General features: G+C 38.1%; 1 protein-coding gene across 5 annotated transcripts in view; it reads right to left on the bottom strand.

The window, feature by feature from the left end:
• Window positions 1-25,469, bottom strand: part of CACNA2D3 (calcium voltage-gated channel auxiliary subunit alpha2delta 3) — a 415,635-nt gene that overhangs the window by 242,740 nt on the left and 147,426 nt on the right. For all 5 annotated transcript variants that reach the window (XR_010305229.1, XM_064156686.1, XM_064156685.1 and 2 more), the window contains exon 5: window positions 1,630-1,792. Coding sequence is in view for 4 of the 5 variants with exons in the window: in XM_064156686.1 (XP_064012756.1) it covers window positions 1,630-1,792 (163 nt within the window). In the remaining variant the exon portion in view is untranslated. The remainder of the gene's footprint in view (window positions 1-1,629; window positions 1,793-25,469) is intronic.

The following is a 25,469-nucleotide window of genomic DNA, read 5'->3' as shown; positions in this document are numbered from 1 at the left end:
TCAACAACAAACCAGATTTCAGCAGTTGGAATATATTTAAATGATTTTTAAAAATGCTTGTCTGCAGCTGGATAGAGTGATGATTTTGTCTGTTTTGAATTAGACAAAGTGGAAACACAAATAATCACAAAGCTCCATCTTCCTCCATGTCTACAGGCAGTCACAATATGAGAGGTCAAAACAAGATGCAACAAGCCCTTTGACTTTGGCCTTTAATTGTAATTAACCAGAACACAGTGATATGTTCTAAACGTAGCAGTACTATGTATCATGTAGCTGGCAACTGCTCAGGCTAGTCTACCTCTCCAGAAAAACATGATTGCCCAACCTCTATATCCTTTTGCAACCACACTTCCAACTCCATGCCCTTTTTTTACTTCCCTCTCTTGGAATGTAATTTACAGACCAGGTCAGTTAAAGAAATATTAGCACTTGCCCTTCCTCCCACCCCCTAAAAAAAATAATTAAAAAATTTGGTAGCTTTAGAAGCTTTAAGTGTTTTCCAAATCCTTTCAAAATGCCATGTATTAATCATTTCACAACCTTTTAAATACTCCCTGGGAAGCCTTGTTCTCTTCAATCCCTGATTCTCAAGTCTGAATCATAACTCTGAAGAGAAACTGTCACATCAATGGCTTCTCCTACACCAGCTCAACCTATCAACATTAACTCTCCTTCCATTTGTGATTACACAATCTCCTTGTGTGAATTATCCCAGTTGCTACCCAGGAATGTATTATGAGGAAGGCATTTATTGTATTTTTATCTGTCTTTTGGTACAGTTAAAATGAGGAAAAGGAACCAGATCATGAGATTAGGCAGCTCTCTACACACTGATGAGAAGCATAGTGTAGAGCTTGTTCGGAACATTTAGTGTTTCTCTTCTTGGTTTTTCTTTTATTACTGGTTTGAGAAAAATAAATAGGTGTGTGCTGTATAAGTACAGAAAAACTGCAAAATTCTGCTGTCTGATCAAAGTAAGAGGCAATGGAAAATGAGTAATGATACAACTGAGTTCAGTTTACATTCCCAACATTGCCACCTAAGTGCATCACTCCTAATATGTAATGGAAATATTTAATGTTACATGCTACCCAGCACCTATGACAAATAGTCAGGGGATTAGAAATTGTAATGTAGTTTATTCACCCTAAATATTATATGAGAACTTACAGCAGCTGTGTATACAGTCATATGAAGCTAGAATTATTCCCAGAAGCTTGAGCATAAATTTAATAAAATATTCCCCTCTCATCTATCCCATATCTTCCAAAGACTCTTCTAGCTCTCAGCAAAGACAGAATGTAACTTGTGACAATAGCTGTTCAGGTCATCTGGAGATTCCACGAGAAAAAAAAAAGTAGACATAAGAATAAACATATTCTGCTATATTATGTGCCAGAATTCATGCAAGTCTAATATGCAAATTGTTAACTACACCAAATTGCAACTTTGCAACAAAAGATACTACGAAACTCATAGTTAAAGAATTCTTTTCCTGGAATTTGAGTTTAATTACAAACCAAAACCTACACTTGATATATAGTTAATCAGCAGCTTCATTTTTAAAGCAAGAAGGTTCCTGTGTTCAGTGAGTGGAATAATAAAATAAACCAGTTATTTTCTCACCCTTATTGTACATATTGGTTGGTACTTGGACATCACTCAGACTGATGTTCACAGGCAAGTTGTTGAAGTGGTCATTTGGCACTAGAATGAACTCCTTCCCCAGCTCCAGATAGTTTCCTTCTTCATCCCGCTCATTTATGAGCACAGCATTGAAGTATTCATACTGCAACAGAAAACCACATTCAGTATCCAAGATTCATGTTCAGCATAAAAATATGAGGTTTGAATATTTTAACATATGTATCCATCCATTGATTACATTTACATGTTTCTTCATCTAGAATAGCACATTCTAGATGTTTTCATGATCTCTGAATCCCTCTGTACTGCTAATGGAGGTACATTTCTGAAACCAGTTCAATTAGTCCATCTCAAGCAAGTTACATATTACCTCATATCTCTGGTTGCCCTGAAAATGTTAATGACAGTCCAACAAACAGCCTGAGTATAAACAATATATGCACTACATTTAATATAAAGCTCTGCAGACAAATAATTCTCTGCATAATTACTTAACAGTGACCTCTCCATTTAACATATTTCATCTGTGTAGAACTTAGACCTTGACCAACTAAAAGTGTTTTTACTTCAAAGTAATTTTAATTACAACTGCTGTTGCTTGCCATCAATGTGTACTGACTAACATTTCCTAAAGTAAAACATTTACTTTATACTGAATTTTATAAATGCACATTAGTTTCTGTAAAATTATTCCAAATTTAATAGTACATATAAACTTAGCAGTGACTTATTTTGAGCAAGAAACCACTATCTGTCTGTTATAGATTCCTGAAGAGTACTTGGCTTTTTTTGTACAACTCCATGACCAGATAAGCAAAAGCAATTTAGATAAAAATATTGATTTCATTATGACCTAGTTTAACCAGAAATTCTATCAAGCTTTGAGGGCAACAAACAATGAACACTACATTTTAACCCCTTAAATAGCTTAACCCTTAGCAAGTTCGTGATGCATTTGTTAATTAAAAGGAAACAAACTTTAGTGTCTTTGAAGAATCTCATCAATTTAAACACAAGTCTCTGCCCTAACTATCCATTCAAGAGTAAATCAACATAAACCTGCATATTCATAGATCATATATATGTACACAACCTGAACAAAGATCACAGTATCACCAAGGTTGGAAGAGACCTCACAGATCATCAAGTCCAACCCTTTACCACAGAGCTCAAGGCTAGACCATGGCACCAAGTGCCACGTCCAATCCTGCCTTGAACAGCTCCAGGGACAGCGACTCCACCACATCATTTACAAAGATAAAACAGACTGGTGAGTATAAAAACTTAGAAGGCTTTTCACAAGTACTGCTAGTCTGACACTCAACTCATTTTACTAAACAAGAATTGGTTTACATCTTGCAATCTGACCACTTCTGTTAAAAGGCTTGATAATTTAATCAGTACTTTAAATGAAGGCATACTTGGAAAGCAGTGTTCCTGTCAGCCTGACCTCAGTGCCAGGCAAGGTCATGGAACAGGTTGAGTGCCATCACAAAGCATCTACCGGATGGCCAAGGGATCAGGCCCAGCCTGCATGGGTTTAGGAAGGCAGGCCCTGCCTGATCAACCTGATCTCTTTTTATGATCAGGTAACCCACCTGGTGAATGTGGGGAAGGGTGTGGATGTAGTCTACCTGGACTTCAGCAAGGCCTTTGACACTGCCTGCCACAAGCAGCTCCTGGCAAAGCTGGCAGCTCGTGGCTTGGACAGACTCACTCTGATGTGGGTCAAGAACTGACTGGAGGGCTGGGCCCAGAGAGCGGTGGTGAATGGTGCCACAACCAGTTGGCAGCCATTCTCTAGTGGTGTTCCCCAAGGATCAGTGCTGGGCCCAGTCCTGTTCAATATCTTTATCAATGATCTGGACCAGGGGATTGAGTCCATCACCAGTATGTTTGCACATGACACCAAGCTAGGAGCAGATGTGGATCTGCTAGAAGGTAGGAGAGCCCTGCAGAAGGACCCTGGCAGGCGGATGGGTGGCAGAGGCCAACGGGAGACGAGACTTAACAAGGCTAAGTGCTGGGTTCTGCACTTCAGCCATGACAACCCCAAGCAGCACTACAGGCTGGAGACAGAGTGTCTGGGGAGCAGCCAGGCAGAAAAGGACCTGGTTCAGTAGGCTGAACATGAGCCAGCAGTATGCCCAGGAGAGACAATGGCATCCTGGCCTGTATCAGGAACAGTGTGGCCAGTAGGACAAGGGAGGTTATTCTTCCCCTGTGCTCAGCACTACCAGCAATAGAACAAGGGGACACAGGGCACAGGAACGGGCTGCCCAAGGAGGTAGTGGAGTCGCCATACCCTGGAGGTGTTTAAAAAAAGCCTGGGTGAGGTGCTTAGTGCCATGGTTTCGTTGATTGGATAGGGCTGGTGATAGCTTGGACTGGATGATCTTAGGGGTCTCTTCCAACCTGGTTGATTATATGATTCTATATCCAGCTTTCATAACTTTTAGTTTGTCAAAATGGCCAACCCATAGCTTGGAGTTTAGGTGAAAGTAGAATACAGAATAAGGCACTGTACATTAGTTAGATCTGGAGGATTTCCTCTGTGTGTCAGAAATGTTCAAACTCAGTTTTTCACATATTTAATTGCACATAATGAGGACTTGGACACAGCAGTGTCCAAAAAAATCTATGCAATAGGAATTAATCCAACATGATGAAACATTTGGTATTAAAGTTATTTTACTTCAATTCAGATCATCTCTCTATAACCCCATTATCTGATGCATACATCTCATAAATATACACAGCTACTGAATGTTAAAGCTCTGGAAAAAAACACACAGTAGCCTCTCTCTTTGTTTCTTTTTTTCTTTCCTTAAGGAGTCACAGATTTAAGAGGAGAAAAAAAAAAAAGAGAGATAATTGATAATTTGTCTAAAGCTGTAGTTTCATTAATTAATCAATTCCAAAAGTTATTAGAATTATTTGACACCCCCACAGATGCTATCCTTCTCCATACAGATCTGGGAGATTGTCACTGTTGTAGATTCGGCTAGTCTCATACCAAAAGCGAAAGGATGAGGAGATGTGATCATTTTCAAGAAACCAGTTCTTGTTCTATCTGGGAGAAACATTTTCTATCTCTGGTTATTATCCAGGTTTATCACGGATCATTAACTGCACTGCAGGCCTGCTGCCCACATGTGACAGCAGCTTTTTCAGTTTACCCTTTCTGCACAAGCCAGAGACAGTTGTCAGAAGACTTGAAAGCCCAACTCGTATTTCCCATCTTAGTAAGAAATAGAATATTCCTTCCAACATTAAACCACACACTAATGACTGTTGTAAAAATGCAATTCTGCTCCAATTCCAAGCGAAAAAAAAGAAGTAAGCTCTTAAGCTTTTCCATGATATATTATAATATCTAGGTCTGGAAGAAAGGCTGATATTTCATCCCCTGGGACTACAGAGATAAATAAAATCATGTATTTAATGCCTCTCTCTTGCCAAGCACCTCTCTTCACACCCTCTGGACAGCTAAGTTCCAAAAGGCTGAGGACGACTGTTTCATCTGGTTTCCAAAGTACTCATTTTCTTGTCCTTAAAGACACAGATTTGTTTTGCTTTTTCACTGTGGAACATAACACCACCTTTGTGATGGTTTGGGTGTTCCCCGCCCCACCACACTTTGGAAATCACCCAGACTAGACTCAGCCAGCTCTGGAAATTCTGAGTGAAGCTTGTATTTACACCTTAGCACAATATACAAGCAGATATTTACAGTATATACATTCATATTCAGAAATACACAAGGTAAAAGGTAATACAGAAACACAACAGCCTTCCCAGAAACCTGAGTCCCCAGGAGGGGTTCCCAACTGCCCTTCCACCTTCTCCCACCCCTCTCAACCTTTCCCTAGTCCCGAGGAAGAATGGAGGTTCGGATAGGAGGTTAGAAAGCAAGGTGGATTAATCAGAGAGACAGCAGAGAGGCTAGAGAGAAAGGCAGCTCAGGCAATGTCCCAAGAAGAAGTGACTTATCTATGTTTGGATTCTTGTTCTTACACCTCTCAGCAAACCTATGAGTGAAGTAGACATCAGCACTATTTCTCTTTTATAGCCTGTGATCTAATCCTTCTCACCAAAACATTCTAGCTAGCTTCAAACTAGCGCAACCTTTGCAACTGCTGGGGCTACAGGTAAGCCATTGTGTTGTTTTCAGGATGCTTCTTGGGTTTGTAAGTGCTACCAGGACAGTTACAGTGAAATGAAAGCACCTTTGTTTTCTTATTGAAGACCACTATTGAAAGCATTCACAGCACCTCCCTCAAAACTGCAACACAAACATTGTATGTAAATAGTACATTTTAAGCAGAAGGTGGATACATTTAGGGATGAGCAGAGCGTGTATGAAAATATGCAGCAATGAACTTAAACTGAATTTAGGTTGTGTGTCACAATAAAATCTGCATAAATTCACATATAGACTTAGCGCTTTCATAGAATCAACCAGGTTGGAAGAGACCTGCACGATCATCCAGTCCAACCTATACCCCAGCCCTATCCAGTCAATTAGACCATGGCACTAAGTGCCTCATCCAGTCTTTTCTTGGACACACATATATATTTACCTTGCCCATAGACTTTATTGGAAATAGTAAGTCTAGTGAACAAGTTTCAAATAAGAATGTCAGAAAATACATGGAAGTCACATAAAAAAAATATTCTTTCCTTTCATTCAGTGGGTTATTTTCTTTTCCAAAGGAGTTAATTAGTTGACATCCTCCTTCATCATATTCTGTAATTGGCAAGGCTAGCCAACTATTAAAATCTGCTGTATTCTAAATAAATGAACCCACTCATTTCACAATTAAGGGTATTTAGAAGTGATTGTTTCTTTGGTTGATTTAGTATTCACTGATTTATTGGCCTGAATCTGTATTTTCCCTTTTCAGTTCTAAAAGGGTATACATAATAATATGATTTATGTGGGGCTTTTAAAAAGCAAATTGTAGCATAAAATAGTTCTTACAGTATTGAAGATAAATAATATTTTCTTCTCTTTTTTTAATAGGTTTGTGGGGGTTTTTTTCCTGATTAATTTAGGGGATTTAGGAGTTTGTTGGAGTTTCTTTGAAAGTGAGAAGCCTATAAAAATAATATATTTAAGAAAGTCCTGCAAGTTGTAAGGATTAAGCACCAAATAATATATATATAGCTCAAAAGTACTACTGAAAAAGATCAGCATTTTAGCAGAGCTGTTACTCAGTGGCTTCTTTTGGGCACTTTCATTCCAAGGAAATTATTGTGACAGCTGAAAGGTGATAGAAGGAAAATTAAAAATAAATATTGGAGGAAAAAAATATTAAAGTAAATCCATCTGGCATTCTGACACTGCATTTGAGATAATGCCCAGGAGAAAGAGGATAAAGTTCTGTTTGCTGACAACACAAATAGTCTACCTGCTAAGCTCTCAGAGAAAATTACTTCAATTTAATCTTGTCAATGAAGGTCAGTCTTTGATGTAATCTTAACTAGGTGAGTTCTGAGTGTGCACAATATAACGTGCCAAAAAGTTATTAGTCTAATAAATAACAAAATAATTATCTAGGCTGGGATCATAGCCAGGCTCTGTCGTAGCTTGGCCAATGGGTGAGTTTACACTAACCCTACATACAGATTTGCATGGTGAGCAATGAACTGGAGAAAAAGCATTCAAGTGACATCTCATTCAGGTGATCAATTATATCCATCTCAAGGTCTAAACATGAAATTTGTGCATTTCAATTTGCTCAAGTTAGCACATGGGTTTTTTTTTTTGTTTGTGCATTCCTTAACAGCATCTTCATCATTTCCAATGCTTAACTGCTTCAAAAGCCCCCATTATAACATTATGAGGAAGACAAGGCCACAAAAAACAGGGACAAATAGGAATCTCAACTTTCACATGATGCTAATATTTTACCCTTGTGAAGACTGTCTTCCCAATGTACCTCTACATAAATTGATTGATACTGCTCAACAGAACAAGCACTAGACCATTTTTTCTCAGCAAGTAGCTGACCATGTTTGATCAGCCTGCAGAATCATACCTCTAATCACCTGCAGAGCACTGAGCTGCTCTAAACATACCGGTATAATCACAGCAGACAAAGACTTATGGGCCTGTCAGGAGACTGATCACAACACCGATTTACAGGTTCATTGACTCTGACTAGCAAAGGCAAGTTTTGTTTTAAAACATCATAAGATAGCCTCAAACAATACAAAGATGTGTGCTGTAAGATCTTCTAGGGAGGCTGCCACCGGTAGATATTAATGATTGTAAAAATAATTCAGTTAAAGGGTATCATAGAAAAAACTGTGGGGAAGTGTCAGGTTTGTGGCATACAGTGAGAACCACAGGACAGGGACACAGGGAAGAACAAATCTACAAGGCAAGAAGAAAATACTGGAGCTATCAGTTCCAAATTAGCTACTCTGGCAAAACATTTCAACTAAACAAACACCTTAATTACAACAGATACTTTGCTGAGTCACCAGTAATTGAGATACAATGCTGTACACTATTGTGCCTGTCCTGCATTGTACAGACTAGATGGTAGATGAATGACATTCCCTATTCCTATTTACATTTGTTTTACTGTAAACAGACACCTTGTGATGCTTAAACTATTTTTCAGATGTTTGTTAACATTGTAAATAGTGCATTTATTTAAATATAAATACTGTTTAAACTAAAGCAAATTACTTTTAAACTTAGAGAGTATTTGGCACATAAGAGTATAACATGTACCAATTTAATAATCATAGAATCAACCAGATTGGAAGAGACCTCCAAGATCATCCAGTCCAACCTAGCACCCAGCTCTATCCAGTCAACTAGACCATGGCACTAAGTGCCTCATCCAGTCTTCTCTTGAACACCTCCAGGGATGGTGACTCCACCACCTCCCTGGGCAGCCCATTCCAATGCCAATCACTCTCTCTGGGAAGAACTTCCTCCTAACATCCAGCCTATATCTCCCCCAGCACAACTTGAGTGTCCCCTTGTTCTGTTGATGGTAGCCTGGGAGAAGAGACCAACCCCCACCTGGCTACAACAGCAATGAGGTCACCCCTGAGCCTCCTCTCCTCCAGGCTAAACAATCCCAGCTCCCTCAGCCTCTCCTCACAGGGCTGTGTTCCAGGCCCCTCACCAGCTTTGTTGCCTTTCTCTGGATATGTTCCAGCACCTCAACATCTCTCTTGAATTGAGGAGCCCAGAACTGGACACAGTACTCAAGATGTGGCCTGACCAGTGTTGAGTACAGGGGAAGAATAGCCTTCCTCATCCTACTGGCCACACTGTTCCTGATACAGGCCAGGATGCCATTGGCTCTCTTGGCCGCTTGGGCACAGGTTTGTGTCTTCTTAATGTTACAAAACAACGCAAGAGACAAGTTTGGTTTATTTTTTTCTGTAGCACAGAAATTAATGTTACAACAGCACAAAAAAAAAAAAAAAAAAAAAAAAAAAAAAAAAAAAAAAAAGGTCCTGTGCTCAGAACTATGAGAACTAGGAAGGTGGAGGAACACAATTGTGAATGATTTGCATGAATGTGTCACTATTATAGCAGTATTAGGGTTACACTCATAATTTGTAACTATGCAAGGACCATTATCACAGTGTTTCTTCAACCATATAGCTCATCTAAGACAAAGCTGGACATCTCTGGAAGAAGCTAATCAAGGACAGTTTATGGCATTTGCACTGAACCTCAAAATGCTTTGAGCAACAGAGAGAAAATTAAAAAGTAGCAAATAATATGGAAAATGAAGGGAGAAACAAAACCTGGCATTAAGTAGCACAGAGTGCTAGAAATGAAAAATAATTTGAATATCTATGACAGTTTCAGCAATATTGTTATTACCATCAGTGAGCTTAAAAATATAAAAAGAAAAACAGAACAACAAAAAGAAGAAAAAAGGAAAAGCTGTGGCAAGTAGGACACATCTCTGAGAGGACAGAAATATTCATGATATGTAAAAACGAAAATGAGAACAGTTACCCACTCTGAAGGAGGCTTTGCTGCTACAACATGCATTGACAGCAGTCTCCACTATGGTATTCATTTGTTAACAAAGAGGCAGATGTCTGAATGAATATTAGTTTCTAAGGCTATCTTCTGACAGTTGTCCTGTAAGGAGAGTTTATGTTTGGAAGCATATGATTAAAGCTCTTGTATTCAAGAGCTTAGCCTGATGCTAGTGAGGAAATATCAAAGGTCATAAAAGCAAACTGCCTCATTCAATAAAAACTGCTCTGAATTTCTGTAAAAAAGCTTTTGAGAAAACTGACATCTCTTATTGTAAGATACTATCTTCTTCATTTGTGCTTACTGTCTACAAGCTCTTGCTTGATCCTCTCTGGAAATGTCTAATGCTTTTTTCCCCTTTTGCCTTAACAGCAAAGCTCAGAAAACCCCTGAGATTTGAATTGTTGTGATCAGCCCCTCTCTAATTATGGAAGAAATGTTATTTACATTCTTGCAAAAACAGCTGATCTGTTTTCTACATAAGACTAAGATGACCTTTCCTCAGGCTGTTTCCTCTCAAAATCATTACCTGATTAAAATTGTCTTAAAATAAGATTTAAAAAATAATAGTTTATTGTAGGATACAATCAATTTTACCAGCATGCAAATTGGTAAACCACCAAGGTCTCAGAAGTCTTGTAAGGATTAACTGATTCACCAAGAGCAGCAAGTAGTAAGTAATCATGATGGCTCTTTTAAATCATCCACTGAAGTTAGAGAGACACTTCAGGTTACAAGTTTCATATGAAGCATTTTCCTTTACAGATGAAAAATTTAAAAAAAAAAAAATCTGTTTTTACATACAAAATCTTTCAAGTTTCTTTCATCACAAGGCTAAATAAAAACTCTGGTCAGCCCTCAGTTTAGTAAGGAACATGAAAAGGCTTTCCTAACAGGCTTCTAGCTTGACACTTTGGACACCTGTTTGACCAGCCTTACTAGAGACCTAACAGGTTTGATTAATCTAGAAAAGCAAGTCTTCAGTGTGCTCATTTTTATAAACATAAAATCCTCCAGGATATTTTTCTGCCGAAGAGAAAAATCAAATCCCTACTCCAGTGACACCATAATTTCTCCCTTCTCCCAATGGACACGTGTTAAAAAGATACTGGCTACATAAAATGACTAAGTTCAGAGTCAGTTATCATGCTCCTATGGAGCTGAGTAAATCATGGAGATCATTTACTGAAAATCTCTTGAGCTATTTTAATCAAGTATGTCATGACTTAAGTGAATCACTTTGCAACCAGAACACAATAATGATAAGAGTCTACATGTCTGTGAAGGTTGAGAGTTTCAAAACCACATAATTATCACAAAACCTAGAAAGCCTGCATCCCAATGAGCATACATTCCCAATACTGTGAAGCAATAAAAAGGCAAAAATCTCCAGCCTGGAAAATCTACCAGCACAGCAGTGCGACTCAATGGTAAAGCTCATCACATATTGCTGAGCAAGCATGACAGGAATACTTCTGAGGCTATGACACACTTCTCAGCTGCACCCAAAATGCTCCCTCCTGAACTTCCACTCCAGCACAGTCAGATCTCTCTTGCATCTGTGCTTCTATTGAGGATGCATCTTGCCAACTCACTTCTGAAGGATACAACAGAGAACTCTACACTTAATGCTTCCAATTCAGAAATATACTAACAGAAGAGGCTCGTTTTTCTTGCTAATAAACATGAGAGGTCTGTTGGGCTTTCCTTAAATCGCATTTTGGAAAAAACAGTAATTAGTCCAAAACCTTTCACTCCAAAAGGACAGCTCTTTGCAAGAGTAAAGAAAACACAGGAAGGCTAATAAGCACTTCTGAACACTTAAGGATGTTAAATCATTTTGGAACATGTTTCTGTCGAGCTTGCCATTACTTCTGTGCAACAGCAGTGATGCTTCATTTTGAGGAAAGGAAAAGAGATTACACAGCAAGTCTTGACTAAGGTAATACCATTTTTGAGGTGTTAAAAGCCCTCACTCTGCCTCATCTTTTTTTCAGATTAGATATAGTATCCCACTGATGTGGGTGTGGCCAAAGTGAGGATGCAAAATAACTAAAGCAAAACACATATTGACAGGTTGTCAGGGTGCCTGGCAGAACAGGACTATAAAATCTTGGCAGCTTTGAAGAGCAGTTAAGATGCACAGACATGCACTGGAGAAGGTTTTCAGCTCCTTTTCTATTTTAAAGTCTAAAGACAGAAGTGGAAATGCAGAGAACCAGCACCTTGATTTTTAAAATATCTGCCACTTCAAAAAATGCTCTTTTTAATAAGCAGCAGGGTGGGGAAACAAGCAAAAAATAAGTGTGTGTAATTTTCACAGGATTAACTACAGACTTCTATTGATCACATTCTGGGCTTAAGTTTGGACATATGTTAAATTTGATCTATGTTCTGAAGGTACTTGGTTACACTGACAGGGTACATTGAGTGCAAGTGAAAGTTTGTTCTATTTACCCTCACAGGCCACTTTTTTCAGAAGTTGTGGTTCAGGCCAACAATCAATGTCTTTCTTCCCTCTGAAGTCCACTAACACAGATATTCCCAAAGTCAGTCTTATGAGGCTGACCTTGATAAATTTAATACCATTTCCATTATTAGCTAGGACCACAGGACTCCTCCTTTCATCTTTAAACCCCTTTGGATGATGTCAAGCTACTGAAGAAGTAGAATGAACAAATTATATAAAATAATTCTGCAAAAGAATATTCTGTAAAATAAAATAACAGAATTACAGACTTGCTCCAAATCAATATGGTAATATTTTCTACAGACTTCCATCTTACCAGAATGTAACCAATGAATCATGTCCAATATAGAACATGAAAAAAACCCTCTCCATACTGTTCAAAATGTGCTACAGAAGTAGAAAAGCAAACTATTTCACAAACAGACAAGATGAAAAGTTTCAAAGTTTAATCAGTGTAGTTCCATGCAGGTTCAGCTCATCTGTCACATTCAGGTTGATGACAACCTCAAGGCTGTTTCTAATTATCAGTGGAGATATATCTGACTTTTGTGCCTTTTTACAATCACGTGCCCTAAGTGCCTCATTCCTACTTTCAAGAGGAAAAAAAAAAATATTTCTCAAGCTCTGCATCTTCTCTGTCTCTCAAAAGAAACAACTTTAACCCAGACTCTTCACAGACTAAGGCATGCATTCTGTACACAGCAAGAGCTGTACTCTCTCATCAACAAGATAAGCTCAGGGACAGTAGGCAACCTATATATAGTATTTTGCTGAGTTGGGGGTTAATAATTATGTCTATTAAAACAGAAATTAACAGGCAGTTCATATGTAGCAGTCAACCACATTTGAACACTAACCATGGCTTTGAATGATCAATCAAATACATATTTTACCAGATTCTTTTCATACCAACAGGAGATAATCAAAATAATTAAATACTGAAGAACTGGAACAGAACAAAATTTCATGTTGCTCACTGCAATCCAAGGTTTGTTCCGTAACACCCAACCACCCACCATACTCAAAGAACGTTCAATTATTATTGACTACACAGAGGAAAGCAAAACAACACATACAATGTTACCAAATTTGGGGGTAAAGTGAGAGACAATATGCTGAGAAACAGAACGTATACAAATCCTCTTGAAGTTATTAATGCTTCTCTCATGCAATACAGAAATTTGTTCAGCTAAGCTCACAGTTGAAATAACAAGACCACAATGATGAGTTTATTTAATAAAAGAAACATATCTCCAGTATTATACAGTTATGGGAGAGGATAGGAAGGAAGGAAGGAAGGAAGGAAGGAAGGAAGGAAGGAAGGAAGGAAGGAAGGAAGGAAGGAAGAGGAAGGAAGGAAGAGGAAGGAAGGAAGAGGAAGGAAGGAAGAGGAAGGAAGGAAGGAAGAGGAAGGAAGGAAGAGGAAGGAAGGAAGGAAGGAAGGAAGGAAAACTGGAAAAGAAGAAAAAAAGCAGAACAATGGCATCTATTTTATTCCTAAAATTAATTGGGGGGGGGGGGGGGGGCAAAAGAAAGGTAATGAAAATAATGATTCTACACATAAGGGAGAAAAAAATTAATCTCCTGAACTTAAGAGGATATTTTGCAAACTGTATTCATGTGCTAACATATTGGACTACTCTAACTTTCAAAGTTACACTATGAGACACCTGTAGATCATGCTAAGAACTGCATGGCTTCTGCAGGGATTCTTGCCGAAATGCAAGTATAGCTTCTCTGATTCTTTAGAGTTCTGCTTTGCATTGATTGCACGAATAAAGTTTGAAAGAATACATGCAGAAAACGCATTTACAGGTCATATTTTACAGCTTTTCTTGAACTCGATGAACAACTGTGAGTCCTAGATGTAAAAACCCAGAATCCACATAAACCAGCTAAGGCAGATTTACCTCAAGTACTAGTTTATATACGGCCAGCAATCTAGACTGGGGAGCAGGTTGAGGGTGATGGTGAAGAAGAGGGATGGAAAGAGGGCCAGGTGAAGAGCTTGGATACATAAAATTTTCTATGTGGCTAAAAGGAACACCTGCGCAATATTCACTTCCTGAACTTATGGAAAGTTGACAAAACATGATATATAAAAATGGTTTCAACTTCTAACTATTTTTTACATCAAGCAAGGACAGTCTAATGATGATAAACACTAACAATACTAAAGAAACTAATTATATGAACTATTCAGAACATCATCATAAAATTATCTAGAGTCTGTATGGTTATATTTGCCTATATTAAAGTCTCAGATACAGCATAATTTACTAGTATGCATACTGATCTGTAGACTCTGTTGTGATTGTACTCCTACTCATAACTTCAGAGAGTTATGGTCAAACCGTCACATAGTCTGAAAGCAACTGAAGAAACTATTTAGATTTTCCAGAAACAGTATCACTTTCCATTGAGGCAACCAAAGACATAAAACTCTAGTTTCAAGCTCATCTGGGTGATGGAGTAGCTGGTAGTTCTATGAATCATCTATCCCACATTCCATCTGGCTTTGCTGTCTTATTTACAAGCATTAGAAGTGCAAGCTGAAGAGGTGGGAGAGATAACATCTCCCAAAGACTGTGGAATCCAAGAAACATTCCTAGGAAGGGCCTTTCGTGAAGAGTCTGCTGATAATGTAGGAAGTCACCAGCGGACAATGGCAGTCCAAACCGGGTACACAGTGTCTTTATGTGTTTCACTCAGCTCAGCAGGAAAGATCACACACGTAGAGGCCTCTCAGCCATCTAAACAGATTAAACAACATTTTGCAGCTCGCTTTAGTTACACTCTCTAAACATCCTAATTTCCTATTTCACTGCTCCTTTCCTGTCGCTGGTAAAGAATAAATTGAAAACAAGACATGAGAGGGAATAACTGTACCATTCAGTCACAAATGAGTCTGAAATGCTCCTCTAGTGAAAAACATGAAGAACCCTTCATTCCTACCAGATGTTTATCTAAGATTCAGCTTCTTTCATTACCAGAGCAACATATAAAGTACAACTTTTTTAAGAATCACAGAATCAACCAGATTGGAAGAGATCTCCAAGATCATCCAGTCCAACCTAGCACTCAGCCCTGTCCAATCAACTAGACCATGGCACTAAGTGCCTCATCCAGTCTTTTCTTGAACACCTCCAGAGATGGCAACACCACCACCTCCCTGGGCAGCCCATTCCAATGGCAAATCACTCTCTCTGTGAAGAACTTCCTCCTAACATCCAGCCTATACCTTGCCCAGCACAACTTGAGACTGTGTCCCCTTGTTCTGTTGATGGTAGCCTGGAAGGAAAGACCAACCCCCACCTGACTACAGCCTCCCTTCAGGTAGCTGTCGACAGCAATGAGGTCACCCCTGAGCCTCCTCTTCTCCAGGCTAAACAACCCCAGCTCCCTCAGCCTCTCTAGAACCCTTTTTTTTTAATATATATATCTATAACTGTTATTATCATCTTAATGGAAAGCGTGAGACAGAGATATAGAAATTCCCTTACTTGTGTCTACACTGAAGAAGAGTTGAATATCAAAAGGTTATAGAAGTTGTTAAACCTATTTTACAGGAAAATCTTACATTGGCTTTAAGCATTTATTGTAGAAACAAAGATTTGTAAAAATATAATGTACTACTGTATAGAAAATCTTTATCAGTTTTGGATGTGTTGGCTCTAAGCTTATTGTCATGGTTAAAACAACATGAATAAAAAATTAATTACATGAAATGCTTTTGAAATAATTATTTTAATGCATAATTACTGTACTTAAGGTACCTTCCTTCATTTCCAGTCCATGACAATAATTACATGAGTGCCAATATCCTTTTCTGAACATTATAGGTCATAAACCATCTAACCACTGCAATTCAACAATGTCTTGAACAAAAGGCTTGACCAGCAGGAAAAAAGCATTTGAAACAGTGAAAAATTTGTAATGTTGACCCAAGGGTTATTAATTCAGACTTCCCAGATGTGAGTGTACTATTAACATGACTTACTAAACATAGATTCCAAGGGAGAAATTACACTAGATACTGTTAGTCTAGCCTCCATTGGGCAACCAGCTTCTGATTAGCAATTTCATTTAAATAATACATAGAGTGACTAGACCATACAGAGATCTGAACAATACATTGCACATATCACAAAGAAACACTGAAATGTAATATACATCTCAGCTATTCACTGATCTGCAGTTTAAACAAACCTGGTGACCTAAACCAGACTTACAAACTCCAGTGACTAAAAATATTTTCAAAGACTGATAGGCTCGTGCTAATAGATACCTAAAATAACACACATCATCTGAAAACAGGATAATTCCTCAGCAAATATTCAGGTACATAGAGCACAAATACAGGCTTAGGTTTACCTGCTGCTGCTGCTGAAAATCTGGGGACTGTTTTTAGTAAAGCTAACTGGGAACACTGAGTTGGCATCCCTGAAATCTCTCCAATACCCATTCTAAATATTACTGTATTTATAAAGAGTTTTACAACAGGAAGAATTATTATTAACACAAGATTGTTTTCTAATCAGAAGATGGTCTCTACTTACATATATCCTGTACTTTAACTGCCTTACAAATGTCTTGCACAGTTGCAAGCATCTTGGCTTCAGATAGTGACAAACCCTAAATACTTCAAGGAAATGAGACATATTTTTTTTTAATCTTCTCATCTCTATTACAGCTATGCAGAGACTTTTAATTCAATGTAAATGGTGGTTTCTGCAGCTGAAAACAATAGCCTGTCCCTATATCTTGAAATGCATACATGACTAAGGAGCTAATCTGATATGATACTGCTTTTATGTACAGAAGGATTAAGAGAGTTTCCACCTGCACATTTTAATATCCACTCCCCACCTCCTCTGTATGAGTGTGCCTTGGAAGGCACAATACTTTTGACTTTTAATGCTTCATTACAGCAGTAGTTCCTAACAGGTCATAGGTGTTCATATAATCAGCAGCAGGCAGTAAGCAAATAGCCTTCCTGGTCTTTGTTAAGAACATTCAGGAAGAGATCAGCACTGCTGATAGCTCAAGCATCACACATTCACATATTTTCCTGTGCTCCCATCATAAGTATTAATGAACAGATGAAATTCAAGTCTTATGATGAGGTTTCTCCTAGCTGAGCCTCACAGTAATTACTGAAGGACAGAAGTTTGTCAGGCAAGTATAATGAATGGGAAAAGAGAAGAAAATCCTCAGAATGCAGAAGCCCTCAACAGTTCTCCATGGAAAGCAGTACAATTAGTTCAACATTTCCAATTCTTGCAACAGAAAGAATTTGTGTTTCTCAGAGTTACCCACTGAAATAATTTCACCACTGCAGGCAGGTCATGGTTCTGTTGTCATCAGTAATCAAATCGCTACCTGCCTATAGCTCAAAGCCTGGGAGAAACTCTTCATTTAACCTAATGTTTACAGGCAGGCTAATCAGAGGGTCATTAATCCAGAATGGTAAGTAATAAGAGAGCTTCCTAATATGTTGTTATTATCTGTGAAACTGTCTGACTTGTGCAGATGTAGGCTAGAAGACATCCCAGAACAGCTGAAAAAAAACCCTTACTTTTTGCATTTTCTACCAAGCCAACAGCTTAAGCATCATCATGAGTCACAGAGGTTTACTAGCTGGTGACAATCATGTGTTGAAATTATAAACGTCAAAAGACTATGATTCACTTAAATCAAGCACCTGTGTTTAATTTATTTATATTAAGCTTCCACATTTCTGAGACATGGTTTCACCCAACTGCTTCCCTAGGACTGTAAATTACCATCAAAGTAGAGAGGAGTAAATCTGCAAAACATAACTGGGTTTCAATATGATGCACAGCAAACAACTGCAAAAGCACATAGCACTGTTAAATCTGCTCTAGCTTTGGAAACATCCTCACATTTTTTCCAGGGTTTATGAAAGAATTTAGAATGTTGCAAGTATATAATTAGTATTAGATGTGATTAATTCACAGTGTGGGAAAATACAGAAAGAACAGAAATAGAGCTCTGTGATCTCCTTTCTCTGCACCCAAGCTGCATTCAAGCATACGTCTACTCAACTCTGAACATACTGTCAGAACTCAGTTTTGGGAGCTTGCCTTTTTCTCCTCTGCCTGTAGTACTGAATGTTTCATTTTTCAATGTCGCACTGTTTACCATGAAAATATTTAGTCATATCACTTCACAGAGTGGTTCTGGGGCTTGCTGGCTCATGGCTTCTTTGTACCTATTTTCCTTCATTTTCTTCTCCATTCCTTTCTCACAAAGCTGTTTGCCAAGCCTCATTTGCCTCTCTTTGTAAAATAAGAACAAATTATTATCAGTCCTTTGAAAGGCACAAAACAGAGCTCTAGGAATAAAAGTTGCAAGTTTTGCCTGCATAGTTTGAGAAGAATCAGCTTTGATTTATACTCTGGTTTGCTCTGGATCTTGCTCTGAGCTGTGTATCAGGACTAGATTTTACTGGTTGAAATGCTGAGAACAGGGAACCCAGACTGTTTTAGAATTCAATCCAGAACAATAAATCATTCCCCAAAGTTCTACAGTTGTAGTTCTGTAATAATTATTTTTAACCAGGTTCAATATACGTAAAACAACTCTGAAAAATAAAATCTCTCTCTTAACCATATTGGTTTGAATTTCTAGCCAACGTTTACTGACACTCCTCTGAGTTCTACACTGGTGCTAACAGAGGAATAAAGCTCTTTGTCACAGTATTTACTGAAAAAAAAAAAAAACCACAACCCATGCAGTCATGTACTCTCCATTCTTCTTTTGAATTCAGTGAATTGTACTACATTTGGGTTTGTTTATAAAACATGTTTACTGCAAATTCTAAGTCTTGGAACATACTTTGTTAGATTAAAACGAATTTCCCTCAAAACATCTGCCTTTTAAAGTCTCAGAAGAACATTTTAACAACATTTTGAGGGGAGAGAGGGAAAGTAGTTAATAGGGGGAAAAAATATGCACTGATCCCCCACTCTCGTAACAGACCTCTCCCCAGACTACAAGAAATACTGCATCGGTCCACATGCAATTACAGAACTGGAAACTCCTGTACCAAAGTCTGTCCCCTCTCCTTTTAGTTGCTATGAAGTTAGTACCTCCAAGGTACGTAAGTGTCATGCTAGAAATTTCCTGACATAGGCAACTTGCCCATGGTTCAAGGTGGGGAAACACCTCAGAGAAGGTTTTCCTTCACCAGAAATAGGAAAACTGTAGTGGATAGCGAGCTGTCTTTTTTTCCTTTTAGCGGCAACCACAGGTTTTCAAGCGATACTACACAAACAACTTTTGAACAGTGAGGAGTTGCTGCAATCAGAGCAGCAGTCCTCCGTCATACCTTGATTGGAAGCCAAGGCTTCGGTAGTCCCTGCCACTGGCACAGCTGGAGCCACATTACCTCTTCAGCACAGAGGCTCCATCCCACATCCACATGTGCTGCTCTTGTGCTCTGGCAGCTGGGAGAGGTGAGGAAGAATACATCAGGGAGTAGGGGTTCAGAGACAGATGCTTGCTGGGGAGCAAAAGGAGTGAGCAGCTCCTCATCAGAGCTGGAAAGGATTGCAATGGGTATGGGGTAAGGGTCCTGGTGTGGGAAAAGAGTGAGTTCACACTGCCCAGGAGCTGGTGCTCCTCCTGTAGATGGTAGCTCTAGAGCAAAACTGGTATCTGCAAGTCCTTGACATGTGCCTTTCTAACAGACTGCACAGAATTACACTTGATATAGGGAGCTGCCAGCCATTGCCCCTTTGGGGCACAGTAAACTAAATGCTTCCTCACATTTGTATGAGCCAATATAGCTTTGTATGAGATTTATTTCCTTCAGGTACACTACGTGAAGAAACACTTAGAGAGGCTGGTACAAAGACCCTGTTTTTTTACCACCACCACTTAAATATTTATAGAAAAGGGAAGTAGTGGGGGGTGCTTATTGGGAAAGATTATAAAGAGAAAATCTGATAGTAAAGAAGAACGGATGTTCAGAGTGACCTTTTATAAATAACTACTATGGTCCCATGTGAGTTAATAAAAATGCCTACTAATTTAACCACATCCCTTTAACTTGCCCTTCAACAACTGCATGGTCAAGACAATGTATACAGAGAGAGAGGTCAGCATTTGCGAATGACCACAAAAAGCTTCCTCACTCTAGTATTGCAGACAGACTGTAGTAACAAGACTTAAGAGCTGAGTCACGGAATATACCCTTCCCTACATGTGTAAGACATTAAGTGTTCATCACAGAAACTTAAATAAATTAAATCATTCCATTGCAAATGACAAAAAGGGAACTTTCAAGTTGCAGAGTTATTATTGTGAGATATGGAAGCAATAAAGTTAAGGTTCCACATGCATCCTTAGCTCTGTGCTTTGGTCTGCATCTAGTGTGGTTGTTAATTCCATAAACCACTAATAAGATTTTCTTCCTAAAAAGAAAAGAATACTATGTTTTATTCCCATAGAGTCTACAAATTCTCTAGAAAGACAACTTAACTTTTAAGTAATCTAGTCTCTTTACTGACAAATTTTTAATGCACTAAGATATTGCCTTGAATTTAACTATTCTGATGCTCCCTTCACGTTTCTCTCCATGGAGCCCCACCAACAATCCCCATCTCTAAGAATCTAACCAGGGTACAAAGGCCTTTCTCAATAGATGTATCCCTTGGTGTTTTTCTATCAAATCACAGCATTCCATATATCCCAGAAAGCACTAAGATAAATCCAAGTTGAACTTAATTGAATGCACAGGAGGTCTTTATATGCCTATAATTTTTCATCATTACTCAGTCTTGTTATTCACAGGCTGTTAGAGGTTACTGACAAATATATATATATATATATATATATATACATACTGTGTGTTTTTCAAGTGAGTGACTTCCACTGACTCTGTCTGGCATACAAGAACACTGCACAGAAGCTATCTCAAGTGTGCATTACAGCTACAATAAAAATATTGGATGCTATACGGAAAACAGCAAAGGCTACACCAAATTCACACAAAAAAAAGACAGCTGATTCAGTCTTACCAATAAAAGATTTTATCTTGAACTCTACCATTTTCAATGTCTGGGGGCTTACCCGTCCAAAGTTACTGACATCCTCACAAATGTCTTTTGCTTTTCCCTTTTTTGTGAGACAGGCAAGTGTGTGAGACATTTTCTTATTGGATTTTGAGTGGTTGTTTTAAAAGATATTCCAGAGTATGTAAAGATTTCTCTGAAAACAAATGACCACCATATTCCATGTAGTTTGCAAGATGCATAAAGAAGTGATTCTTCTACAAATATTCAGAACTTCACTGCATTTTCTTTACAAGACAGACATGAATTTGGAAGGAAAGCTCGACATTTTATCTGTGTATCCATTGGAGGTGCAACACTTTTTTTAAATTAAATTAAACATATTTATTATATTGAGGCCTGTGTCTGCATTGTCTTTTGCTGGTGAAATGTTAAAATTTTGATAGGTTGAAGGTTGCTTATAAAAAAGTTTTCCTGTATTGTCTCAAATAATTTGAGCATTTTCACAGTTATTCTTCATCAAATGCATGGCTAAGAAAATTCTGAAAGATGCAAACTGGGAGATCGGCATTTAAAGACAGGCAACTCACATGGAAATATCATGCCAGCTGTAGTGGGGATGGTGTAAATGGTAAAATCTGAATATGCAAGAAATACTACCGCTTCCTAGCATATCTGGTATAGAATAAATACAAAAGTGAAGTACTTTGTAGAATTTAAAAGAGAAAACTGTTGAGCATTTTACATCTTAAGTGGCTGTGAAACACAGATTGAAGGCACATGCCAGAAGCTTGTGAATTCCATGCGAAGAGAAAAAACAAGACATAGCAAAACACAGTCATGCAAGAGGCCCGGGACAAAAAAACTGTCTAGGGCTAGCTTTGAAATATTTATAAACAAGTGTAATATTACAGAGGAGGGAAGGAATACTATAAGCAATAGGGTCATACTGTAACTTTAATTAAAAAACAAAAATAGCTGAAATACCAAAGGAACATCTTTAAAGAGGCTTTGAGGGTGGGAGGGCATAGCTGGGTTTTTTAAACAATCATAAATACTCTCAGTCTTGTGTGGGGATGAGACAAGACTGGCATCTAGTGGCTCGCAGTGTTATGGGACTTACTCCCATTGAACAGCTGGGATAGGTTCCACACCTTCTTTTTAGTCATTACCATTGCCTGGGCTGTAATTGAGCAGTATGTGGTGAATACCTTGCTAGCAAAACTTGGGGGACGGGGAGAGCTAGCATGAAAGGAATAGGCAAAGAGATATTTCTCTCAGCACTGTAGTAGCACCTAGCTTAGAAGCAAGTAGGCAGGATGGGAAGAAGAAATTGCAGAGTTTGTCAGAAAATTCTTAGTACAGCTATAGGGCTAATAGTGGCAAATTCTTTATGTATGAACATGTTCAGCTGCCACTGACTTCCAACTACAAAGAATATTAATAGAGCACTTCCATACACCATAGGCTTTTGGTGACACTTTCCAAAATGTACTTAATACTCTTTCATGAGTTGCATATTTTTTACTGTGACAATATTGGAAAGAAGTTCCCCAATTGGGAATTTCAGGAAATTCCTTATGTTAGGAGACAGTGTATTTACAGGAACAGATTTCCTGAGGGTCATTCAGATCCCCTGGGGCAAGACCAGTTTGTTTGCAGAGGAAAGGGTACAGTATTAGGGTATTAAGGAGATTTGATGAGTTCTTGATCCAGGTTCCATTTTAATTACATATTATTAATCATTGTGCAGTTAGAAAAGTCTAACACTGTCTATGTGTAACTAATTAGGAACTCATGTTTTTTGAATTAAAAGTGGTGTGCTGAGGTTTCTTTTGCAGTGTAGAGTTGAGCTAAGAATATATGACACTTCAGCACAAATTTTATTTCAGTTCAAAAATTGTTCCACTACATCAGCAAATAAACAGGAAATTAAATTGTGTATTATGTTCCAAAATGCATGTGAGATACTACAGACATTCCTGATTCCTCAAATGTCACCACTGAAAACATTGAAATAACCTAACCTGCTTTGTATTTGTCATCCTTATTTTTTACAACATCTCTCTGATAGTTAAAATAATTTATCTTTTAATCCTTGGACACAGTAACCACACAACCATAAGTACTTATTAATTTGTATTACTTATAAGGGAGATTGCAAGGAAAGAGAATGTCACAAACACTGCAATTGCTATCATCAGTTCAGAATAGCATGCAAGGAAGATTTGAATTGAAATCTGTGCCATACACAAAACCATTAAACTGATATCGAACATATATTTAGCAGAATCCAAGTGTTAAGTATTAGTACAGAAGTAAACAGTGATGTAATTTAAAACGCTTAAAATTTTATGTGATGTGGAACAAAACACAAAATCTATGTGGGGCGGTAATGGTCAACTTTAGAGTTCAGCTGACGAAAAAGCGTCTATATACTTTGGAAGTGATTCATTTTATTTTCACTTTTCACACTTGAAACTGATAATTTCAGCTACACTTCATTTTTAAAACTGAAATATAAAATTACTGTGGATTTATACAATGTACTTTGTTTCTGCCAAAGACTGATGTTCACCAAGTCCAAGCAGAAGGTTTTATCTTGGGTTTGTTCCTTTTTTTTTCCCCCTAAACTTCTGGTTAAGAAAGCTCACATTGGCTTAATATGGCTGACAATGTGAAAGCTTGAATCTAAATCCCTGGAAGATAAAGGATTATCAAAGTGAGGAGATCATAACCCTTGTCCATCATTTCTGCAATATAGCTGCTGACTTACAGTACAATACATGAAATAAGATTTCTTGGCACAATTTACCAGAATTGTAAACTCAAAGCTTGCAATTATACTTAAAGCAAAATCCTGTTCTCAGTAAAGAAAGATTAAAATACAGACAAATTTGAAGCCCTAGTCAGTACATTATCTGATTACATGATATACTTCTATCTAACACTCACATGTCACTCATTTTACATGATAATGTTCTAACTATTAAGGTTTCTGTACCTCTCCTTTGAGAATTAAGAAGACAATGGCTTTAGGCCTTTTTGAAAGACTCACAAAACTCAAAATTTAAACTAGCTTTTAAAACTGTGTTTATTTTTCCCATGTAGGCCAGCTATAACATGCTAGGAACACTCAGACCTTCCTGGTAACTTTTTGATTAGGACAGGTCGTATGATCAGGAGTTAAACTACAGCCAAGTGGTAGTTAAATTGCACTGTATATTGGTGTACTTAAAGAGCAGAGTTTGTTTCACAGAGCAGGACCTGGGTGTACCAACTCCTGCCTCAAACACACATGTGATCACATACATGCAGGACCTGGATGTAGTAACTCCTGTGTCAAATGCACATGTGATGACATACACGCATACAAAGTGATCCTTGCTGTAGAGTTTCTCAGCTAAACATGAGTCAAGAGAATTATACAGACAGGCAGGGGACATCAGAAATTAATTAGGTAACGAAGATAAGCAACACTTTCAGACCATCAACTACCTTGTTCTCCAACAAACATTTGGGGGCTGGGGGCAGGAAGTAGCAGAGGGTGAAACATTTGCAATATAAAACCAGCCAACTCCCATCCAAAGTCACCCACAAAACCCAGAAACAATGATTGCACCGATCTCCAGCAGCACTGCCTTTTGCCAACTCAAACAAGCTGAAGTAACTGGCCATCTGCAGAGAGGTGTGTGATACCTGCCCTCAATGTGTGAATGACTGCTTTTGGTGAAGAAGTGGGGACATGTTTTTAGTTAATGAAAGACAGTTCAACTGCTAAAATGTTACTAAATCAATTGTATATCAATACATACATTCTCATGTCGCAGCAGTTACAGTTCCGTCTGCAGGGTAACAATAATGGAAAACAGAACTTGCCATTATGTATCATTAAAGCATAATCAATTACAGGAATCTGTTAGTGCTTTCCTTCAGAGAATCAATCATGAGGAAACACAATCTACTTAAATGTGCAGATAACAAACGGAAATGATTTTTAAAACAAGGTGATTGGGTCGAACGCATTTTTAAAGATAAACTTAAACAGATTTCCTGACCTCATTTTATTAATGCAAAAGTCAAAATACACAAAAATGTTGGCTTTATATTCCAAGCATAGATTATGGAAGTCCCTATTAAATCTGGCCCTGGAGCGTGCATTTTCCAGCCAATATCCAAGATTGCATTTGCTGTATTCATCATTGCACATTGTGTATACAATGATGTCACTGTTTCTGATCCAATTCAAAACCCACAGTTTTTATGCTGTCTGTCTGGA

Source organism: Pogoniulus pusillus, chromosome 16 (assembly GCF_015220805.1).
Source record: "Pogoniulus pusillus isolate bPogPus1 chromosome 16, bPogPus1.pri, whole genome shotgun sequence".
NCBI lineage: Eukaryota > Metazoa > Chordata > Aves > Piciformes > Lybiidae > Pogoniulus > Pogoniulus pusillus.
Note: the sequence above shows the minus strand (reverse complement) of the source record. Positions and strands in the feature narration are given on the sequence as shown.